This window comes from Rosa chinensis, chromosome 2 (assembly GCF_002994745.2).
Source record: "Rosa chinensis cultivar Old Blush chromosome 2, RchiOBHm-V2, whole genome shotgun sequence".
NCBI classification, from domain to species: Eukaryota; Viridiplantae; Streptophyta; class Magnoliopsida; order Rosales; family Rosaceae; genus Rosa; species Rosa chinensis.
The window spans coordinates 64770329-64790943 of NC_037089.1; the positions used below are offsets into that span (position 1 = coordinate 64770329).

Sequence of the window (20615 nt, forward strand, 5' to 3'; positions counted from 1 at the left end):
GCAATATAGAATTAGTACTACGTATAAGTTAGAGTCAAACCAGAACTAGATAGTGCTATTTTTTTTCATTAAGTAAACTTTGGTGTTTGCACCTTAGGACTGGATTGATGAGTGGATAAATTTAGGGATCGTTTATATATATGCTTTTGTATTGAATAGGGTGCTTAGTTTTAGTACAATTAACTGACATGTTATTTCTGCAATTTTGGCTTTAGTTTTGAGTTTAGGATCATTTTCTGGACTTTGCCTTTTGACAAATACAGATTTTGATCTTTTCAGTATTTTATTTCCCCTGGGCTTTAAAATTGAGAATGGGAAGTAATTTTGTGATTAATTTTTACAGTTCTTATGGCGCATAGCACTGAAGTTTTTCATTGTATTGACTTGGTGGAATTGGTATCTTGAATTCGATTCGATATCTTGAATTCTTGCTGTGTTTGATAGTGTGAATTTCTCTCAGGTAGTTGCTGGGGTTTCTTTGGGCACCCAAAATATAATGGTGCAAGGTAAGTTTTTGAAAGTTGCTATCTTAATATATACATTATGTCCTATGTGTGTGTGTCCTGTGTGTCCTCTGTGTAAATACATTAATATATTTACTTTGTTTCTGTGTGTTTACTTTGTTTCTGTTTTGTATAACTTTAATCACTTCATCATAATTGTACAGAGATATGGTTTTGATTTTGCCATGACTCTGCAGGTTTGCTGCTTGTATAATATTCGTGGGACTGATGTTGATTACGGTCCAGTTGTTCATGCCTTTGCGATAGTTACTCTGAACTCAGCTTTCTTCTATGTAGACAAAAGGAAGGTTGAATCTGAGGTCATTTGACTCATATGTATCTATTTTTATCATCTTCTCAGGCAATATTCATATGGTGGTGAATACTGGTTTTCAGTTTGAACTTATCAAGACTCTGGTAATAATAGATGAATTTACTATTGGCCCTCACAAATTATGTATGTGATTACTGAAACCACGGAACATGATTTCTAGAATGCACAAAACAGGTCGCCCTGTACTTGTTGGCACAACTAGTGTTGAGCAGAGTGATTCATTGTCTGAGCATTTGCAAGAAGTTGGCATTCCCCATGAGGTGTGGTCTCATTTATCCTTTTGGTTTAAGTTGATTACTGGGGGAGTTTGAAATGGAATTAAATAATTTAATGAAAACTGTGTGAATTTAATTATTTACTTGTACTTTTATCTCGCAATTGTGGCACAAAGCGGTCGTCTAGGGGCAGTATACTTTGACAATTTTATTGAGTGACAAGGTTTTCATTCACAAACTGTAAAACTGTAGTATCTTGACAATTCTAATGATTATAAAATGCTACTCTTCTTTTAAATTAGTTTGGTGATGAACCTAGAATTTGATTTAATATTAGATTCACTCTGATTTCTTGCAAGTGGTCTTCTTGTTGTATCATTCCTTATTCAAGATTCACTGCTTTTTCCTTTGATGAGCATGTGAACTGTCTGGATTTTTGACATTTATTTTACTGAATATTCTACAGGTTCACAACTAGAGCAGGAGAGAGACCTGGAGGGTGCAGCAGCTAAACATAAGAGAAAGCAGGCTTCATCAAACTTTGAACAGACCTCTAGTATAGATGGTATGGTTTATGTTTTTTATTCGGTTGGATCATGTCCTTGATTTTTCTTTAAATGGCATATTAGAGGTCCGTAATATCTAATGGTTTTAAGTTTGTAAATAATAGTTTTGGGTATGAACTAGTATAATTCAAATGTGTATGTGTATTTTCTCGACTTTCCTATAGGTTCAAATGTTGACCATGAGAGAGACCTGGAAGATGCAAAGGATAGATCTAAGAGAAAGAAGGTTCCTACAATTCATGACTGCAAGCAGTCTCCTTGCATTCCATCTGGTTCAGTCTCGCTTTCTCAAGGATCTCTCACAATTCGAACTCCAATTTCCCCATCGGGTTCAGTGAGGGTGAATGGGAAAGAGATAAGTTACAGTGAGTTTTTGGAGAGGTACATGAGCTACCACCCCTCAAAAGCTAGCGTTTATTGATGTCGCAAAAGGAGTCGCATGTTTTCAAAGTTGAAGGTGCGTGTATTTTCGCCACACAATCATCCATTCCATTATAAATTAACCTGTCAATGGTATATAATAGATCTTTAACATTGTTCAAAACTGACAAACTTGTAATTATAACTCAACCAGTAATGGGAAGTAAAGTTTACTCATTCATGTTTATGCTGTAAGTCCTATGTTTTCTTAGTTCACTTATCCTTTGAAATTGCTCTAGTGCCTGCTTGAGACTAGCTTGGTTGACAACATGGGCCATACATTTTCTATACAGTTCAAGTTTTTGTTTCAGAGCACATGACCTTCACGATTTGCTTCTATTATCAATTTATCATATCAAATTGTAAAATGTTTTTCAATATGGTATATTGGCTACAGGCAGAAACCTTGATTACATTTATCTGGCAGCTATCTGCGTCTGGAGATAGTGGAGTACCTGAAGTGGTAGCTGATCCTCTAGGTGAAGTTTCGAGGACATTTCAGGAGCTTGGAATATGTGTTGTTGGCTTGAAATGCGTAGCTAGTTAGGAATGCTTTTCTTCTTTTATTGTTGGCTTGAAATTTGGAATATTTTGTTTGGGAAATACTGCCTTTTGCAGTTTTATGTATAGAATGTTGGATTATGATGGATTGCTTGAAAGATATAGTCACTGTTTATTAGGTAAAATGGAACAAATTAATGCACAAATCAATTCAGAGAATGGATGTTTGCAGCAATCATACAACAGATTTTCAAAAATGTCAACCAACGTTGTTTGAACCAAAAATTCTGGGTATTCACACAACGCATTGATAGGTATCACACAATGGATTTCAATAAGTAACGTCGTCTAATTTAACTCATTCATAGATATCACACAATGGATTTCAATAAGTAACGTCGTCTAGTTTTAAGCTCATACAACAGAAAATACTAGAACACAGTTGTCTTACTTTTAATCACACAACAGCTAAACTACAAAACCATTGTATGAAAATTCAACCCACAACCGCATAAAAGCAAATTCTGTTGTGTGAACTGCTGCGCACAAGTGCTGCGCATGGGTGTGTCAGGCATCTGTCGAGTTCTTGGACAACGGTGTTAAGAAATATACGTCGACTGACTTTGTATCATACAACGGTGAATTCACCGTCGTCTGATTTTTCATCAGACAACATCGAGATAGACGACGGTGAGTCTTCAAATCAGACGACGTTTTTTCACCGTCGTGTGATGCAGTTTTTGGTGTAGTGTAAGGTCAATGAAGCAAATGTCAGTCAACCAACGTCAATAAGGGGTAGAGATATTATTTCCAGATTCTGGTGTATGTATGTGTATATATATATATATATATATATATATATATATATACAGGCCCGTTCCAAAGAGGACGTCCGCACTTTGCTAAAGTGCGGACGACGACGCAGCGGAGGCGTTCCAGGCGGCGACGGCGGCTCGGGGCTTGGCGGACGGAGGCCGGAGGCTTGGCGGACGGTTCTGGGCAGCATTCGAGGTCGGAGGAGGTCGGAGTTGCAGGTTTCTGGGCAGCGACCTCACCTGCAACTGCAGGTTTCTGGGCAAGGCTGCAAGCACGTCGCAGGCGACTACACCGACTGCAGACCCGTCCGTCCGGCAAGCTCCGCCGCTCCGTCGCGCCCCGAGCCGAGCTGCAGCAGCGCCGTCCGCACTTTAACGAAAGTGCGGACGTCCTCTTTGGAACCGCTCCGTATATATATATATATATATATATATATATATATATATATATATGCAAATGCAATGCAATGCCCACCAATCATTGACATATCTGTGCAATGCTTTTATAGTATCTTACTCGGCCTGTTGTCGGAGGGAACCAAAGAACATATGCACTTCAATAATTTTACTGTTAATGTCTAAAAGTCTAGCGGTAGCTGGACCTTAGTTAACGCTGATCCGGTGGGCGGACCGACACTTGTGTTGTTATTGTAGTTTCCGTTACCTGTCAAGTAAAATACAATGGGCGTCAGAGGGAGACCGCGCTGGGCGGTCTTCAACTCTCCGATGCCTAAGTTAGTCAATGTATTTATGTTGACAAAGTAATAGTAGGTAAGTATTGAATGCGTAATTAATGAGGAGAGAGGAGAGAACCTTTTATAGGTGAGGAAGAGACTGATCTTGTCTTTGTTTTCGATGTGGGACTGATATGCTTCGGTTCTCAGTTTCAGAAGCTTCTGATGCCATCTTAGCACGGCGCGTGGCGGCGCGTTAGTGGCGATCTGGAGGTGGTCCGATGTTGGGGTTGTAGCCCGTCTGGCGGTGTGTCTGTACGTCATTCCTTTGGTTGGAATTAGTACCTTTATCAGTACAATGAGCATGGCCCATTATAGCTAATTATGCTTGCAAATGTACATGTATGTACAAGTCCCCCAAGTCCCCAGTCAAGGAGGGCAATCTTGGTTGGGGAGTTGTTCGGCGGTTTGAAGCGTTTTCCTCCGCTAGACTTGCAAGAGCATAATTAGCGTCAGTGCGTTGTCAACCGTTGGTTTTACTGAGCAAACGCTTTGTACCCTTTCGGGTGGGCCCCTGCTGGGCCCCCCAAGGAGTCCCCCACTCCCCGGCGAAGATAGACCTCCGGATGGTCGGTAATTTGTTTGATGAGGGGGAGCTGCACGGAGCAGGGGGTGTTGGGTAGCGAGCCCAATGTTTAGCACCCAAGTGACGGGGGTCAACGTGCCTGATCAGGGCCGTCGTAGACTGATTGACTAGTCCCCGTGTCCCGTAGGGACGGTCTGACGGTAACGCCGCGTGGCGGTCGTTGTCAGTGAGGCGTAGCCTCGGGATTTTCCGTTTGGCGGATATCCCCCCGCTAGATGCAGCAGCGTCCGATAGACGTGCCTGGCGGTATTTTTGCAAGATGAAGAGAAAGGTTCTACCAGCGGTGTGTGGCGACAGTCACTGCCTATAGGGTAGCCAGGAGGTAGTCCTGCTGGCGGGGTTTGCCTGGCGGAAGCTTTGTCTCCTGGAAAGTGACAAGGGAGAAGTTCCGCTGGCGGGTTTACTCAGCGGAGACTTCAATCCTTGGAAGGTGACAAGGGAGAAGTTCCGCTGGCGGAGACTTCACTTCTTGGGAGGTGACAAGGGAGAAGTTCCGCTGGCGGACTTGCTCAGCGGAGACTTCACTCCTTGGAAGGCGACAAGGGAGAAGTTCCGCTGGCGGATTTGCTCAGCGGAGACTTCACTCCTTGGAAGGTGACAAGGGAGAAGTTCCGCTGGCGGACTTTGCTCAGCGGAGACTTCACTCCTTGGAAGGTGACAAGGGAGAAGTTCCGCTGGCGGATTTGCTCAGCGGAGACTTCACTCCTTGGAAGGTGACAAAGGAGAAGTTCCGCTGGCGGATTTGCTCAGCGGAGACTTCACTCCTTGGAAGGTGACAAGGGAGAAGTTCCGCTGGCGGACTTGCTCAGCGGAGACTTCACTCATTGGGAGGTGACAAGGGAGAAGTTCCGCTGGCGGACTTGCTCAGCGGAGACTTCACTCCTTGGAAGGCGACAAGGGAGAAGTTCCGCTGGCGGATTTGCTCAGCGGAGACTTCACTCCTTGGAAGGTGACAAGGGAGAAGTACCGCTGGCGCATTTGCTCAGCGGAGACTTCACTCCTTGGAAGGTGACAAAGGAGAAGTTCCGCTGGCGGATTTGCTCAGCGGAGACTTCACTCCTTGGAAGGTGACAAGGGAGAAGTTCCGCTGGCGGACTTGCTCAGCGGAGACTTCACTCCTTGGGAGGTGACAAGGGAGAAGTTCCGCTGGCGGACTTGCTCAGCGGAGACTTCACTCCTTGGAAGGCGACAAGGGAGAAGTTCCACTGGCAGACTTTTCGAAGTTGCCCCTTCGGTGGTTAATACGTGTCGTGCCTATAGCGGGTTAGCGTGCGTAGGCTTGTCTGCTAAGCCTGTCCGTCTTCCAGCCTTTAATGATAGTAACTGTGGGTTTTGTAACCGAGATGACGCTTCGGGCAATCCGGAGAGTGAGTGGAGATGTATGACACGTGTACGGCTAACAAGGGATGTCGGTATGGAGCGGACGGTCGAGGACGCGTTAGGGCCTATATAAAAAGGGGGGAAACTCTGGGGGATTCGACACTTCGTGAAAATTTTGAAAGCTTAGCCATCGTTTGTTCGAAACCGGAGAAGGAGCCTACCGAAGTTTGGATATACCACTCCCAGAGACGTCGGTCGTACCTGCGCATCACCGTGCCGGAGATTGCACCACTGAGGTTGGTATTCGGATCTCTGTCTTCTGCTATTTGTTTCTGCTAGTTTCTGGGTTTTGTTGTGTTTGCTTTTCTGGGTGTGCTCTGAGGTGTGAGATGGGGTTTTTTGTGGGGGATTGAATGATGGTTGGCCAATGCGTTCATTGGTTTTAGGATTTGGATAGGTGAGTCTGGGTTGAGTGTTTGTTTACACTTTGGGGTTTTCTGGGTTTTGTTCTTGATTATTTTGGCTATATCTGATGCGAGAATAGGCTAGATCTATGTTTGTGCTAACTGATGTGGGTTTTAGGGTTTTGGGATGGCTAGCGTTATAGAGATTTCGAGCAGTGAGGATTCCGGGTCTGACGTGTCGCTCAGCGCGGCGGATGGGGTTTTTATTGATTCGTTGCGTCCGTCTGCCCCTGCAGGAACCTCACTGCCAGAAGTGCTAGACGTCGAGCCGCTACAGACCATTCCCTGGGAAGTAGTTATGGGTCGGGGTTCGCGTCCGGAGAGTTCTAAGGCGGGTGAGGCCGCTGCCGCCAAAGCCAGGCGCGACGAGCGTCTGGCGAGTAATAGTGCTGCCAGCGGCTCCGCTGGGGAGGGGGAAACAGCGGAGCAAAACGTTGAGTCAGCGTGGTTCCTCCCGGATGGGACAGCCGTTGACGAGGCGGGAGGGGGATGAGCGGTGCTGCTGTCGCCCGACTGAAGCAGGCGTTCCGGCTGCCAGGGTCTGTGAAGCTGCGTCCACCGACGGCGGATGAGAAGGCGTCGATTCTCCCGACGGGGTGTGCGGCCGTGCACGAGGCCATATTCCGCCAAGGGGTGACACTTCCGCTGGTGCCCAATCTCCAAATCCTTGTTTGCGAGTTTGGCCTTGCCTTCGGTCAGATCTGTCCAAACATGTGGCGGTTGATGTTGGCGATGAACTCCTTGTGGTGCTTGTCGGGGTGCGAGGGGCCTACCGTGGCGGAAGTGCTCCATTTCTACGAGTTAGTATATGTGAAGCGCCAAGGCTGCCACGGGCAAGTAAATTTGAGTCGCCGGCAGGGAGCGCCCAAGCTGATTGAGAATCTGAGGGACTCCATGTCCTACTGGCGGGGGACTTTTTGCGTTGCTACCGACGGTTGGGAGTACCACGCTAGGTCTAACGAGGAAGGGCCGTCATTTAGGATTAAGTCCGAGTTCCAACCTATTCGAGGTTGGTGGCCGGTGTCCGCTGAAAATGTTTGACGTGCTTACGTGCTTGAACTTGTATTCTTATTAACGACGTGTTTTTCTTGTGCAGCGGGACTTCGGTATACGCTGACGCGTGAAGAAGAGTGCCGGGTGGCAAGGATCAGAGGTTGCTGGCGGAACCGAAACCTGCTTGATTTCCGCTTGCTGACTGGTTGGGAGTTATTGGTCGACCTGCGACTAACACGCTCTATTGGTGAGGATTCTACCCTGTCGTTTCGTTTTATAATTGAATTGTGTCTGACTGGTGGCTGTCCTTCCTCTTTTTTTTTTTTTAGAAACTCCGCCGGGCAACAAATCAAGTCGCGACGCGTTTGAGAAAGCCATGGATCGGGCGGAGATAGAAAATTTTTGGAGGCCATGTACGCCGAGGGGTTGGCGGCCCAGCAGACTGTAGTGAACCCGGAAACGTTGGCGTTGAGCCAGTCCGAGGTTCCGGTGGTGATGGCGATGCCGCACCAGTCCCACCTTGGTGAAGATGGTCTGCCTGTGGTGCAGGCGGGTACCCAGACGGCCGGCGGGGAGCAGAGGGGAAGTGCTGCGGGTGGGCCTCAGAAGGAGCGGATGCCTGTCCAGAGGCGTGGTTCTCAGAAGGTTCAGGAACCGCCAGTCAGGGCGACGAGGGCCGCCGCTGGGGGCCAGAGGGCGCTAGAGAAAAAGCGCCGGACGGTTGAGTCTCCTGATGAGGAAGAGGGAGAGGAGGTGGAGGTGGTTGGTGCCCGCCAACAGAAGAAGGCCCGGCCAGCTCCTGCAAAAACGGTGGCGGTGGAGGGTGAGGCGCCCGCCGTCAGCGATCTGGACTCCTTCGCCGAGTACGCGCCATTCATGACAGAAGGGGAGCGGGAGTTCCTCTTTCATCTGTGCGAGCGGCTGGGGTTCGGGGGTCTGGCGGGCATATCGCGCCCGACGGCAATTGACCAATCGCCCTTCAGCTCGGCGTTTGGTCAAATATCGGCGGGGTTACACGATATGTTCTTGGCGGCGTCCAAGCAGCCCCGGGTTGAGGAGGAGCTCAAGGGGGAAATCGGAGATCTCCAGATGGAGCTGGCGGAGGCCAAGGAGAGACTGGCGGAGCTCGAGCGGGGACTCGCCAAGGCGGAGTGTGATTATGCGGACGCCCGCGGCAAGCTTAATGCGGCTATTCGGCGGGATCTGGAGAGGAATGAACATGTCTCCAAGATGGAGCAGGAGATTGGGCTGCTGAAGGAGAAGATAGCCGCCAAGGACAAGAAGCTTATTATAGTGCAGCGGGAGTCCGCCGAAAGGATGGCCGAGCTGAAGCGGCTGGGGGGAGAGGTTACCCGTCTGAAAGCTGAGGGGAGCACCGCTGCGGCCGCTACTGTTGAATCATTCAAGCAGTCGGCGGAGTTTAAGAAGACACTGACCGAAGCGGCGAAGTCTGGGGCCCGGGCCAATATAGATATGTTGAAGCGGAAGGGTGCCATTGACTTTGTAAAGGCGTCGCAGCCTGACGTGCCGCCGGTCGATAGTGTTCGTGCGGAGACAGATGTCGTGCCTGCCCCAGCTGTAGGTACTCACTCGGGCAGCGGGGAAAGTGGCCCACATCCGCCGGAAGGGTCGCAGCAAACTCCCCAGCAGACCCCGTCGGAGGTGTCACGTGCCGGATTTCTGGAGGCACACACCCGGCCCGACGGCACCATAGAAACCCCCAGTCCGACCGCCCGAGGGTCTGATCAAGCGAGCCGATCGGTCGCGCCGCCAATCGCTGAAGCTGCCGAGGCCGACGCCAACCGCTGACTGAGAATTCCACCAAAGTTTGTGTTTTTTTTTTTTTGTTGTGTAACCGCTGGGGTATCTTTGTTTGTAAAGACTGTTGTGGAATAAAGTAAATTTCTGACTTGGTTTGGTACAATGTGTGTGTAGCGTTTTGAGCTATGTTTTCCTTTTGTCGATCAATGGAACATTAAAGGAATTAAGATTGGTCCAAGTGCACTACGTAGCGGACTTGGTCCGCTGACGATCGCTGGCGTTGCCAGTTGCCCTCAGTGCTAGACTTAGGAACAATGGTTTGAATAATTCCTCGTTTCATTGGTGGCTGACTGATCAGCGTACAAAAGTGGGGTAGTACCCGTTGGGTAGCTTCCCTTAGCTAAACATTTGAACAAAAGATTTAGCTAAGTCAAGATGCGCGTGGGTAGCGGTTTGACTATTTGTAATAATACCGAAGGTGTTCAGTATTCCAAGGGCGGGCCGACGTGACGCCGTCCTTGTCCATTAAGTAGAAGGTGCCTGGGCTAACGACTTCCACGATTTTGTACGGGTCCTCCCATGTTGGGCGGAGTTTTGTTGGTGGCGGAATAACTTCCTTCATGACCAAGTCCCCCAATTGGAGATTCCGGGCTCTGACCCTGGCGTTGTAAAAACGTGATACCCGTTGCTTGTTTTGCAGATTGTGTAAATGGGCCTCGAGTCTTCTCTCTTCTAGGAGGTCCCTGTCCAAATTGACGCCGGCGCTGTTGGTCTCTGGGCAGTAGCCTTCGACTCTAGCGGTAGGTTGGGTAACTTCAATGGGTAAGACAGCCTCTGTGCCGAACATCATACAAAAAGGAGTTTCTCCGGTGGCGGAGGTTGGAGTTGTTCGGATGGCCCACAGGACTTCTGGGAGTTTCTCCGCCCATAAACCCTTGGCGTCGTCGAGCTTCTTTTTTAACAACTTTTTGATTATCTTGTTTGCTGCTTCGACCTGGCCGTTGGTCTGGGGGTGGGCGACAGATGCAAACCTCAACTTGGTGCCTAAGTTGGTGGTGAAGGTGATGAGCTCGTCATTGTTAAACTGTGTGCCGTTGTCTGTGATGATTGTGTGGGGGACACCGTAGCGGCAATAGATATTCTTCCAAAGGAAGTGAGTTACCTTGGCGGTTGTTATTGCCGTTAATGGCTCTGCCTCTATCCATTTGCTGTTATAATCAATGGCAACAATGATGTATTTGAACTGACCCTTGGCGGTTTGGAACTTTCCCATCAGGTCAAGGCCCCACGTGGAATGAATCCATGGGCCCACGATGATTGATAGTGGTTCTGCTGGCGCGTGTGGGAGATCTGCAAACTGTTGGCATTTGTAGCAAGACCTCGAAATCCGCCGGGCGTCATCGCCAAGTGTGGGCCAGAAGTAGCCTTGTCGCATTGTGCGGTTGGTCAGGGACCTGGCGCCCGAGTGGTTTCCGCATTCCCCGCCATGGATTTCGGTTAGGACAACCCTTCCCTCCTCTGGGGTTAGACAGCGGAGATTAGGATGCCTGAATCCCTGGCGGTAGAGCTTGCCGTGCTGGATGTTGTAGCGGGTTGCTCTTCGTTGGAGCTGCCTTGCCTGGACCTTATCTTCTGGCAACGTTCCGCTGCGCTTGTATGCAATGATCTCGTCCATCCAGCTGGGGTTGACTTGCACGTTGAAGATTTCCGCCAGGGTTTTTGTAATACTTGGCTTGTCCAGGCACTCCACCCTTGTATCCGCTGGACTCTGATGTGGTTGGGCGGTTGCCAGTCTGGCCAGCGAATCAGCCTTGGCGTTCTTTTCCCGGGGGATCTGTGTGATTGTATGGAACTTGAACTTTTTTAGCAATGTTTTGACGTATCCCAAATACGCTGCTAACTGCTGGTCCTTGGCTTGGAAGCTGTTGTTGACCTGGTTGACGACTAGTTGGGAGTCGCTGAATATGTTGACGCTGTCAGCTCCTGAGTCAATGGCGAGGAGCAAGCCGGCTATGAGCGCCTCGTACTCCGCTATATTGTTTGAAGCTTTGAAGTTGAACTTTAATGCGTATTCTGCGTTCAGTCCCCCGGGTCCGGTTAAAATGACTCCGGCGCCGCTGGCCTTGGCACAGGCGGAGCCGTCCACATGTAGGTCCCAATCCGACTGTTGGGAAGTTGCCTCTGTATTGGTTACTATTTCTGTTCCGGGCATTGCTTGAGTATCGAGTTCTGGCTGACGCTCAGTAAGTTCAGCGATGAAGTCCGCTACCGCCTGGCCCTTCATGGCGGTTCTTGGTTTGTATTCTATGTCGAATTCGCTGAGTTCAATTGCCCACTTGCTGAGGCGTCCTGAGTGTTCAGGGTTCTGCATTACCTGCCTCAGCGGTTGATTGGTTAACACATGGACTGTGTGAGCCTGGAAATATTGCCTGAGGCGTCTGGCGGCAACGATAAGTGCGAGGGCCAGTTGTTCCAACGGTGCATATCTTGTTTCTGCTCCGTTCATGCCTCTGCCGGCGTAGAATACCGGGAGTTCGTTCTGGTCTTCCCTTCGAACAATGGCGCAACTTATTGCTGTTGCCGAGACCGCCAAGTATATGAATAATGTCTCTCCTTGCACAGGAACAGAAAGGAGAGGGACCGCCGCCAGATATTCTTTTAGGCTCTGGAACGCCGCCTGACACTCCGGGTTCCAGTCGATGATCTTCTTGTGAGTTGTCTTGAGGAGTTTGAAGAATGGGGCGCACTTGTCAGTAAGTCGAGAGATGAATCGAGAAAGGGCGGTTAACTTGCCTTGGAGACACTGGACGTCTATCTTATACTTGGGGTCCGACAGGTTAAGGATGGCCTGTACCTTATCTGGGTTAGCCTCGATACCTCGCTCGCTGACTATGTAGCCCAGAAATTTGCTGGCGGTGACTGCAAAGAAACATTTTTCTGGGTTGAGGCGCATGCCGTAGGCCAGGAGGATGGTTATTATGATCCTGAGGTTTGTGACATGTCCGCTGGCCTTTGTGCTCTTGACTAGCATGTCATCCACATACACCTCGATAATTTTCCCCAGATGCTCAGCGAACATGGCGTTCATCAACCGCTGATAAGTTGCACCGGCGTTCTTCAGACCAAAAGGCATGACATTGTAGCAGTAGAGGCCTTTGTCGGTGGTGAAAGTGGTGCATTCTTGGTCTCTGGGGTCCATTCTGATCTGATTGTATCCAGAGAAGGCATCCATCATGCTGAGGAGTTCGTGTCCGGCGGTTGCGTCGACCAGTGATCGATACGAGGTAGCGGGAAACTATCCTTTGGGCATGCCTTGTTTAGGTTTTTGAAGTTGACGCACATTCGCCACTTGCCGCTGGGCTTCTTAACCATTACCAGATTTGAGATCCACTGAGGGTAGATGACCTGGCGGATGAATCCAATGTCCCGTAGTTTGGCGACCTCCTGTCCGATTGCCCGGTATTTTTCCTCATCAAAAGCCCTCCGCTTCTGTTTGATGGGATAGAAGGAAGGTTTGATGGTCAGCTTATGGGTGATTATTTCAGTGGAGATGCCAGGCATGTCCGCATAGGACCATGCAAAGACGGTGGCGTTGTCACGTAGGAATTGAGTGAGTTCCGCCTCTACTTCTGGGTCTAGCTGTGCGCCTATGCGGACCGTCCTTTCAGGATGCTCGTCTGAGATGCAGACGTCCTTCAGCGATGTGTCCGGGTTGACCGGTTCCTTCATTACATATTTCCTCTCCTCATCTCTAGGATCCTCAAAGATATTCGGTGGTGGTAGGTCATTACCCACTGTCAGGATTTCATGACGGCGCGCTGACCGTGCTACAGTTGTTGAATAGCACTCTCGTGCCAGCTGTTGGCTTCCCCTCACGCAGCCTGTGCCGTTGGGCGTGGGGAACTTCATGAGAAGCATGTATCCGGCAATGATGCACTTGAGCTTATTAAGCGCTGGTCGACCAATGATGGCGTTGTATGAACTAAAACAGTCGACAATGATGAATTCCGTGTGTATCTCCGCCATATAAGGACTAGTGCCAATGACTAGTCGCATGTAATCCGACCCCAGTGGTTGTGTGATGTCCCCGGAGAAACTGAGCAGTGGCTCGTGATCCTGGAGTAGTTTTCTGTTCCGCTTGAGATGGTCGTAGCAACCGCTGAAGATGACGTTGACAGTGGATCCGCTATCCACCAAGATTCTCCCCACCGAGAATTTGCCAAGAACGGCATCGATCAAGAATGGGTCGTCATGGGGTAAATGTACTCCGCGTTCCTCCTCCTCTGAAAAGGTAACAGGTTCCCAACCTGACTTCGGTAGTTTGGCGGATCTTTCGTAGTGGATGTTGCAAACTTCCTTTGGGTGGTTGGCGCGTTCATAGCGCTTTCTTGCCCTGTGGGACATGTTGGTGATTGGAGCACCGCCATCGATGGTGTTGATGCGGCCCAAGGTCTCGACGTTGGCAATCACTGGTGGTGGTTGGCGCACCTTGAACTGCTCCAACTTGCCGTCACGGTATAAAGTTTCAATGGCTGTTTTGAGAGCATTGCAGCTGTTTGTATTGTGGCCGCTGTCTGCGTGGTATTTGCACCACTTGCCGGTGTTCCTGGGTTTGCCTGTTTTTGGGTACTTTGGGGGGGGTGGCGGTGGGATCTGATCCCTGCACTGATTGTAGATATCTTCATGTGAGGCCGTTAGGACCGTGAACACTGCATACCGCTGGGAGGACTCCGTCTGCTTGTTGTTATCCCCATGAGTTGGGCGGTTTCCTTTGTAAAAATGCTGCCCCTTCTGCCGCTTGATTTGGTGGTGGCCCTGCTGCCACTCTCTTTTCTTGTCAGTTGGCGGTGTTGAGGGGAGCTTGTCAGTGGTTTCCTGGTGACTGGAAGATGGCTGTGTGGACTTTGCCGGCGTTGTCGGCGGTGGGGTCTCTCCATATGTAATGAACTCCGCCTGGGCGTGAATGACCGCCTCACTCATGACGTGGTCGTATGTTGCATTGGGATGGTTGTAATTGAGGTGATAGAGGAACGGTCCCTTGAGGAGCCCCTTCCTGAAGGCCGCCGATGCCATGGTCTTGTCCAGGTCGCGGCATTGAGATGCTGCCGCCCGCCACCTGGTGACAAAGGCCTTTAGAGACTCGTCCTCCCCTGCTTAACGCCGAAAAGCTGACTTGTATTGTGATGTCCGGCGGACAGTAAGATGAAGCGGGAGAGGAAAGCATGCGACAGTGCATGGAATGAGCCGACAGATCCTGGCGGACATTCAAAGAACCAGTTCATTGCCTCGCCGTCCAACGTTTCGCTGAATAAATGGCACAAGGTGGCGTCGTCGAAGCCCTTGTTGTTGGTGACCTTCTTGAAGGTGTCCATGTGGACAAAGGGATCGGTCCTTCCGCCGTATTGTGACATCTTTGGGGTTTTTGCATGTGTTGGTCTGACGGCCTGCATGATCGTGGCGGAAAAGGGACCGGGTCTGGAAGTAAATAGCGGGTTCCGGGTTGACGTCGGGACACCTGTCTCCGCCCGGATCAACCTCTGTTCCAGTTGGTGCATCCTGTCCAATAGCTGGGCGGTTGCGTCACCGGCAGAATCGGCCCGACTGATTTGCCGAGTTGGCCTGTGCCTAGGCATGGGCGGATCCTCCTCGGTCATTGTCCTGGTATTCGAGCGATTGGTGTGCGGAAGTGATTCCGCCACCTGTTCTGACATTAGTTGAGGTATGGGCGGTGGTCCCATTCCTGTCAACCCAGGTGGGCTCAGCGGTACATGCATTTGTACGACCGGCCCTGGCGCTACTGTGCCGGCGTTGGGTCGACTTCGCCTGGTGCTGCGTGACTGCTCGCTCTGTGCCGGGCGGTCGGTGGCCGCCAAAGTGTTTTTTAGTTCCTCGAAACGCGTCATGAGCGCGGCCATCTGTCTCTGGGCTTCGGCCTTCTCCCTGCGCTCCTCCTCACGTTCTCTATTTGCTTTATGAAGATCCGCCAGTGCCATCTCGTACATGGTGACGAGGTCCTGACCTGACGGGCGGCTGCTGCCTGGATTTGCCTCACCGCCGGGGTTGGCCGGGGTTGTGAATAATGCGCGGTTGACGCCGATCGCGGGGTCGGAAGGTTGGGGAATGGCGGGGAGTTCTGCCTGCTCCTCAGCGTTTCCCCCGCTATCGTTAGTCATGGTGATTGTAGCGGGATGACCTTTTGTTCAAAAGATTCCCACAGACGGCGCCAATGTTAATGTCTAAAAGTCTAGCGGTAGCTGGACCTTAGTTAACGCTGATCCGGTGGGCGGACCGACACTTGTGTTGTTATTGTAGTTTCCGTTACCTGTCAAGTAAAATACAATGGGCGTCAGAGGGAGACCGCGCTGGGCGGTCTTCAACTCTCCGATGCCTAAGTTAGTCAATGTATTTATGTTGACAAAGTAATAGTAGGTAAGTATTGAATGCGTAATTAATGAGGAGAGAGGAGAGAACCTTTTATAGGTGAGGAAGAGACTGATCTTGTCTTTGTTTTCGATGTGGGACTGATATGCTTCGGTTCTCAGTTTCAGAAGCTTCTGATGCCATCTTAGCACGGCGCGTGGCGGCGCGTTAGTGGCGATCTGGAGGTGGTCCGATGTTGGGGTTGTAGCCCGTCTGGCGGTGTGTCTGTACGTCATTCCTTTGGTTGGAATTAGTACCTTTATCAGTACAATGAGCATGGCCCATTATAGCTAATTATGCTTGCAAATGTACATGTATGTACATTTACAAAAGGTAGATTGATCAAGAGTTACGACAAGCTTGGTCTAATAGAGAGTACTTGCTGTATTTTTACTCAGCACACAGCGGGTATCAACAAGCTTAATTAACTAGACCATGAGCAACAAAATTACACATGATTCTTGAGTCCAAACCTCCTCACTCTCCACATGCAGTTTGAAATAAGTGCCAGCAACAACAAAAGCCAACATCAATCCTTTGAATAATATAAGTAGCTCATTAATTTCATTAGGAACAAATTTTTATGAGGCAAAAAGAACGTACATCTTGTTTAAACTTTAAATCCCCTTGAAATATTTCATCAAATATCTCCCTTACGTCTCTTTTAAATAAATGAAGGTAACCTATAATTGTTGTTCAAGAATATCACTTGCAGTTGCTCCTACATAGATACGCTACAATCTAGCCAGAAGCCAGAGCAAATGTTCCCTTGGCATATCCAAAATTTCTGGAAACAATGATTCTAATAGCTCTTTTTTTTTTTGTAGTAACAATGTGATAAGAAGATTCTGACTAAATTAAGGTAATTCTCTTCTACCAAATTCTTAATCAAAACAGAAAACGAACTGGGTATTCAATCACTGCATTCCAGCATTTGATGACCATACATATATATAGTTACGTGAAATGTATGTATGCACTATGTCAGATGCCAATCCAAAACAAATTAACGTGAATTTACGGAAGAAAAAGGCAAAAATCTAATAGGTTTCTTCTGAGGCGGGGAAAACAGAAAAGAAATAAAGAATGGTTAAAGGTAGAGTTCTATGTTTGTTGGTATAGCCGACTGATCATAATAGTACTGGACAAAGAAAAAGGGTTGATGATAAGGAAATAGAAAGATGCCAGACAACCAGAATATGGAAATATACATACACCAGAATCTGGAAATAATATCTCTAACCCCTTATTGACGTTATTGGTTGACTGACATTTGCTTCACTGACCTTAACGCCCATCATATCTCTAAGCATTATTTATCAATTTCATGATATCAACAAGGAGTTAAACTATGAATATCTGAACAAAAACACTAACATGGAGAATAAACAATAAAGGAGATAAAACCCGGACAAAACCCTAAAACAGATTTTCGCATACCTTCTTGTCTTATTGGATCCCCATCAAGTCTAAAGTATCTCCAATAATTGGCCATAGTTGGTCAATTCTACCTTTGAGATTCTCAATAAAATTCTACCTTCTACCTTTTCATTCTAAGTTACAGTAAAAGCACAAGAAGTCAAGAACGACTGATGATTCCCAGCCTTTGAATCGCTGACTAATAGGTAAGAGTAGGGGAAAATGTGAAAGGACGAAAAACACCCATAGATTAAGTCATGTGGTACTTGAGTTAACGGTGTTAGTAACGGCGTGTATTAATGTTATATAGAAACATCAAGTTTAGGTACCAAAATGATTTATTTAAAAAATGGGATACCAAAGTGTAGAATGAGTTTAAGTTGGGGTACTCTTTGTGAATTTTTCCCAATTAAAAAATACAGTTGGGGTATCACTTTTGGGACGGAGGTTGAACTTAATTTGTGGCTAAACCAACATATTGCCCATCATGCATTCATTTGCTTTCAGTTGGAGACGGACGCAGTGGCAATATCGTCATTTGCCACAGAAAAAGTCTGACCGTCCCTATTGAGTGTATAAAGGCCACAGATTCTGTGTAGTACCCAATAGTCCTGTGGCCATAGGCCAAATAGCTAGTAGTGGATAATGCCGCTCTTATGGGTTTAATTCTATATATATATATATATATATATATATATATATATATATATATATATCATCGCTTTTATTAATAAATTTCAATATGGTTTGGCATACAGATCAGATCAATTACAGAAGAAAGTTTGGTGAGATAACTTAAGCAGATTTATGTTCCTAATCACATAATTATCAAATTTCTCTAAAACTGTTGCAACTCTTTTACACTAATTGAGACAAATAGAGGCTTGGAAGGGACCAGGTACATTCAAGATAACTTCATATCTTGTATATGGTCGAGAAGAACGTTGGGTGGCTCTAGCCTTGCATGTATTGCAGTTCAAGTCTTGAATGTATGGTAACAGATATAGTCAACCTAACTATATACGTACATACTTGTTATTCCAAAAAAAAAAAAATTAAAATCCTATATACATACTGAAAGAAAGGCCATCACCAACGGTACAAATTAAGTGAAATATTGAATTATCAGTTATTCATGTGGCAAGTCTTGGCTGCATTTTCTATGTGTTTGTAAGCCTTTTCAACCTAATTTGCTACCTTCTGTCCAGTCACGGTCTGTTCAATTATAGGCCGGCAGATAATCATGAGCTAAAACAGAAGGCGGCGGCGTTGTTTGTGTTTGGGGACTCACTCTTTGATATTGGCAATAATCAATACCTTAATACTAGCGCACGAGAATTATCGGCAACATACTGGCCATATGGAGAAAACTTCTTCCATCATCCCACCGGGAGATTTTCCGACGGTCGTTTAGTCCCTGATTTCATCCGACAGTTTGCAAAGTTGCCCATCATTCCACCGTACCTGCAACCTGGTCCCCATAATTTTACTGACGGAACCAACTTTGCTTCAGCCGACGCCGGTATTCTTCCTGAAACCAATCCAGGAACAGTGAGTGCGCCGTATGATCCTTATATTCTCTACAAAGTTAGAGAATATTTCAGTCGAAATGTAAATATTTGTTTATTTTCGTCTTTCCAGGTAAGTCTTCCATTGCAGCTAAGCTATTTTAAGGCCGTGAAGAAGTTGCTGCAACAACAACTTTGTGATGAAGAGGCCAAGAGTTTGCTGGGGAGCGCTGTTTACTTGATCAGCATTGGTGGCAATGATTATTTTAGCTTCTACGCCAATTACCCCTACGCCAATGAGTCCATCCAGCAAGAATTTGTAGCTATTGTGATCAGCAAGTTGACCATTGTGCTCCAAGTAAATTTATCTTTTATCACAGTACTTATCGGAGAAATTAAAATGTTAATTCCTCTTAATTTTAGAACTAATTATTGTCCATGTTATCTATAATATTGTACAGGAAATATATGATTTAGGAGGAAGGAAAGTTGCATTTCAAAATGCGGGACCTATTGGTTGTCTACCTTCGGTAAAACAGGCATACAACACTGAACTTAGTGATGGGTGTGTTGAAGAACTCGAGAGTTTGATAAGGCTACACAATACAGCTCTGGCAAATGTCCTCAAAGAGTTGGAGAGCCAGAAGCCAGGGTTCAAATACTCAGTTTTTGAGTACTATGATGCGATTGGAGATCGAATGCATAACCCAGCAAAATATGGTAAGCGAGCTGGCAGTGATAATCCTTATTACAAAACTAGATCTTTATAGTATGACACCATGCATACACAAGACTCTGGCGTATTCCGGATTTTTTCCACTATCGGATTTAATTTTTCATCAGATTCCACGTTTAAAAGTTTTCCGGTTTTAGAGCTTTTTCCTTGTTAATTAGACTTGGTTTGTAAGACAATATTTACTCTAACAAATCAAGAAGACAAAAGCTCTCGTGCTGATTGATTGACCATTAATTTTTTTGGTCAGGCGAGGGAAACACAATTTTTGTCTTCAGACGAAAACTTAGTACTACTGCAGGAAGCAAAAGTTTTTCACATTTAAAAACATTCTAATCTTTCTTTGAGCTCATCAACACACTTTTACATGTAACTCCCTTTGGTAAAATACTTTTGTACTTCAATCAAATATTGAAACCCATAGAGTTATGGCCAAACCGTAGCTAGTCTATGTTTTATGTCCCTGCATTAACAATCTGATGTTGCCAAATAATTAAGTATGATGTATGATGATTCTTTTCTTCTGAAATACCTTATTTTGAAGGCTTTACTGACGGCTCAGATGCGTGTTGTGGTATTGGAGCATACTGGGGATCTGGTTGCGGTAATGAAACAAAAGGGTATGAGTTATGTAGTGACCCTGGGAATTATGTGTGGTTCGATGGTAGCCACACCACTGAAAAAGTCAACCTACAATTAGCAAAGCTGATATGGAGTGGAACACCAGATGTAACTGGGCCTTACAATGTTAAACAACTTTTTGGACATGTTTGATCGATGTCTTGTGTAGTATTCTTACAGATTCATGCTTGAGATTTGGAAGTTCATTTAAAAAAAATAAAATAAAAAAATAAAAGAAAATTGAAGAAATGCGCTTCAATGCGTTAAGAAACTTCTATATTTGTTTGAGTTTTTCACAAGGCAGTGCATTTTCGTTTGACTAATTACTATACCGGCTTCGGCGTGAATAATACACTGTGCTATAAGTTTCATCCATATTTATTCAAATTTTCTGCTGGAGCTCGGGTCTACAATTCCCTGATACACATTTTAGTCATCTAACTAACATAAAGAACTGAATAACCAACAAGAGAAAGAAAAATAAATTACTCATAGTAATGAAACAAACTCATTGAAATGCATTATGCACTAGTTATCATGTTATAAGAACTAACCTCATACCCGTGTGATGCACGTGTTATAATTAAAAGAGGGTGAAAATTGAACTTTTCTTTTCCTTCACTAGCTCAATTTATGTTTTTATTTTATTTTATCATAATAATTTTTTTTAGATAATTTCATTATAAATATTCATTTCAAAAT

At 46.7% G+C, this 20615-nt stretch overlaps 1 protein-coding gene and 1 long non-coding RNA gene across 4 annotated transcripts; both read left to right on the top strand.

The window, feature by feature from the left end:
* Positions 1 to 395: 395 nt before the first annotated feature.
* Positions 396 to 2560, top strand: LOC112190968. Of its 3 annotated transcripts, none has more exons than XR_002932726.2 (6): positions 396 to 506; positions 701 to 823; positions 998 to 1097; positions 1519 to 1617; positions 1783 to 2075; positions 2436 to 2560. It is a non-coding gene; the product is annotated as an uncharacterized LOC112190968 (long non-coding RNA). The 3 variants fall into 3 exon arrangements; XR_002932724.2 differs by having other exon boundaries at positions 1012 to 1097; XR_002932725.2 differs by having other exon boundaries at positions 1012 to 1097; positions 2466 to 2560.
* Positions 2561 to 7952: 5392 nt separating this feature from the next.
* Positions 7953 to 20175, top strand: LOC112184767 (GDSL esterase/lipase 4). The gene is made up of 5 exons (XM_024323006.2): positions 7953 to 8314; positions 18167 to 18602; positions 18693 to 18917; positions 19021 to 19279; positions 19837 to 20175. Exons 1-5 carry the CDS (start codon positions 7953 to 7955, stop codon positions 20064 to 20066), a joined length of 1512 nt encoding a protein of 503 aa, XP_024178774.1. The 3' UTR covers positions 20067 to 20175.
* The last annotated feature ends 440 nt before the right edge of the window (positions 20176 to 20615 follow it).

What these genes read in the sequence shown, in the direction of transcription:
- LOC112184767 (XM_024323006.2), top strand. Translation starts at nt 7,953, where the DNA reads ATGCCGCACCAGTCCCACCTTGGTGAAGATGGTCTGCCTGTGGTGCAG. An exon ending in CTGAAACCAATCCAGGAACA is followed by an intron (nt 18,603 to 18,692) that starts GTGAGTGCGCCG and finishes TCGTCTTTCCAG; the next exon opens with GTAAGTCTTCCATTGCAGCT. An exon ending in AGTTGACCATTGTGCTCCAA is followed by an intron (nt 18,918 to 19,020) that starts GTAAATTTATCT and finishes AATATTGTACAG; the next exon opens with GAAATATATGATTTAGGAGG.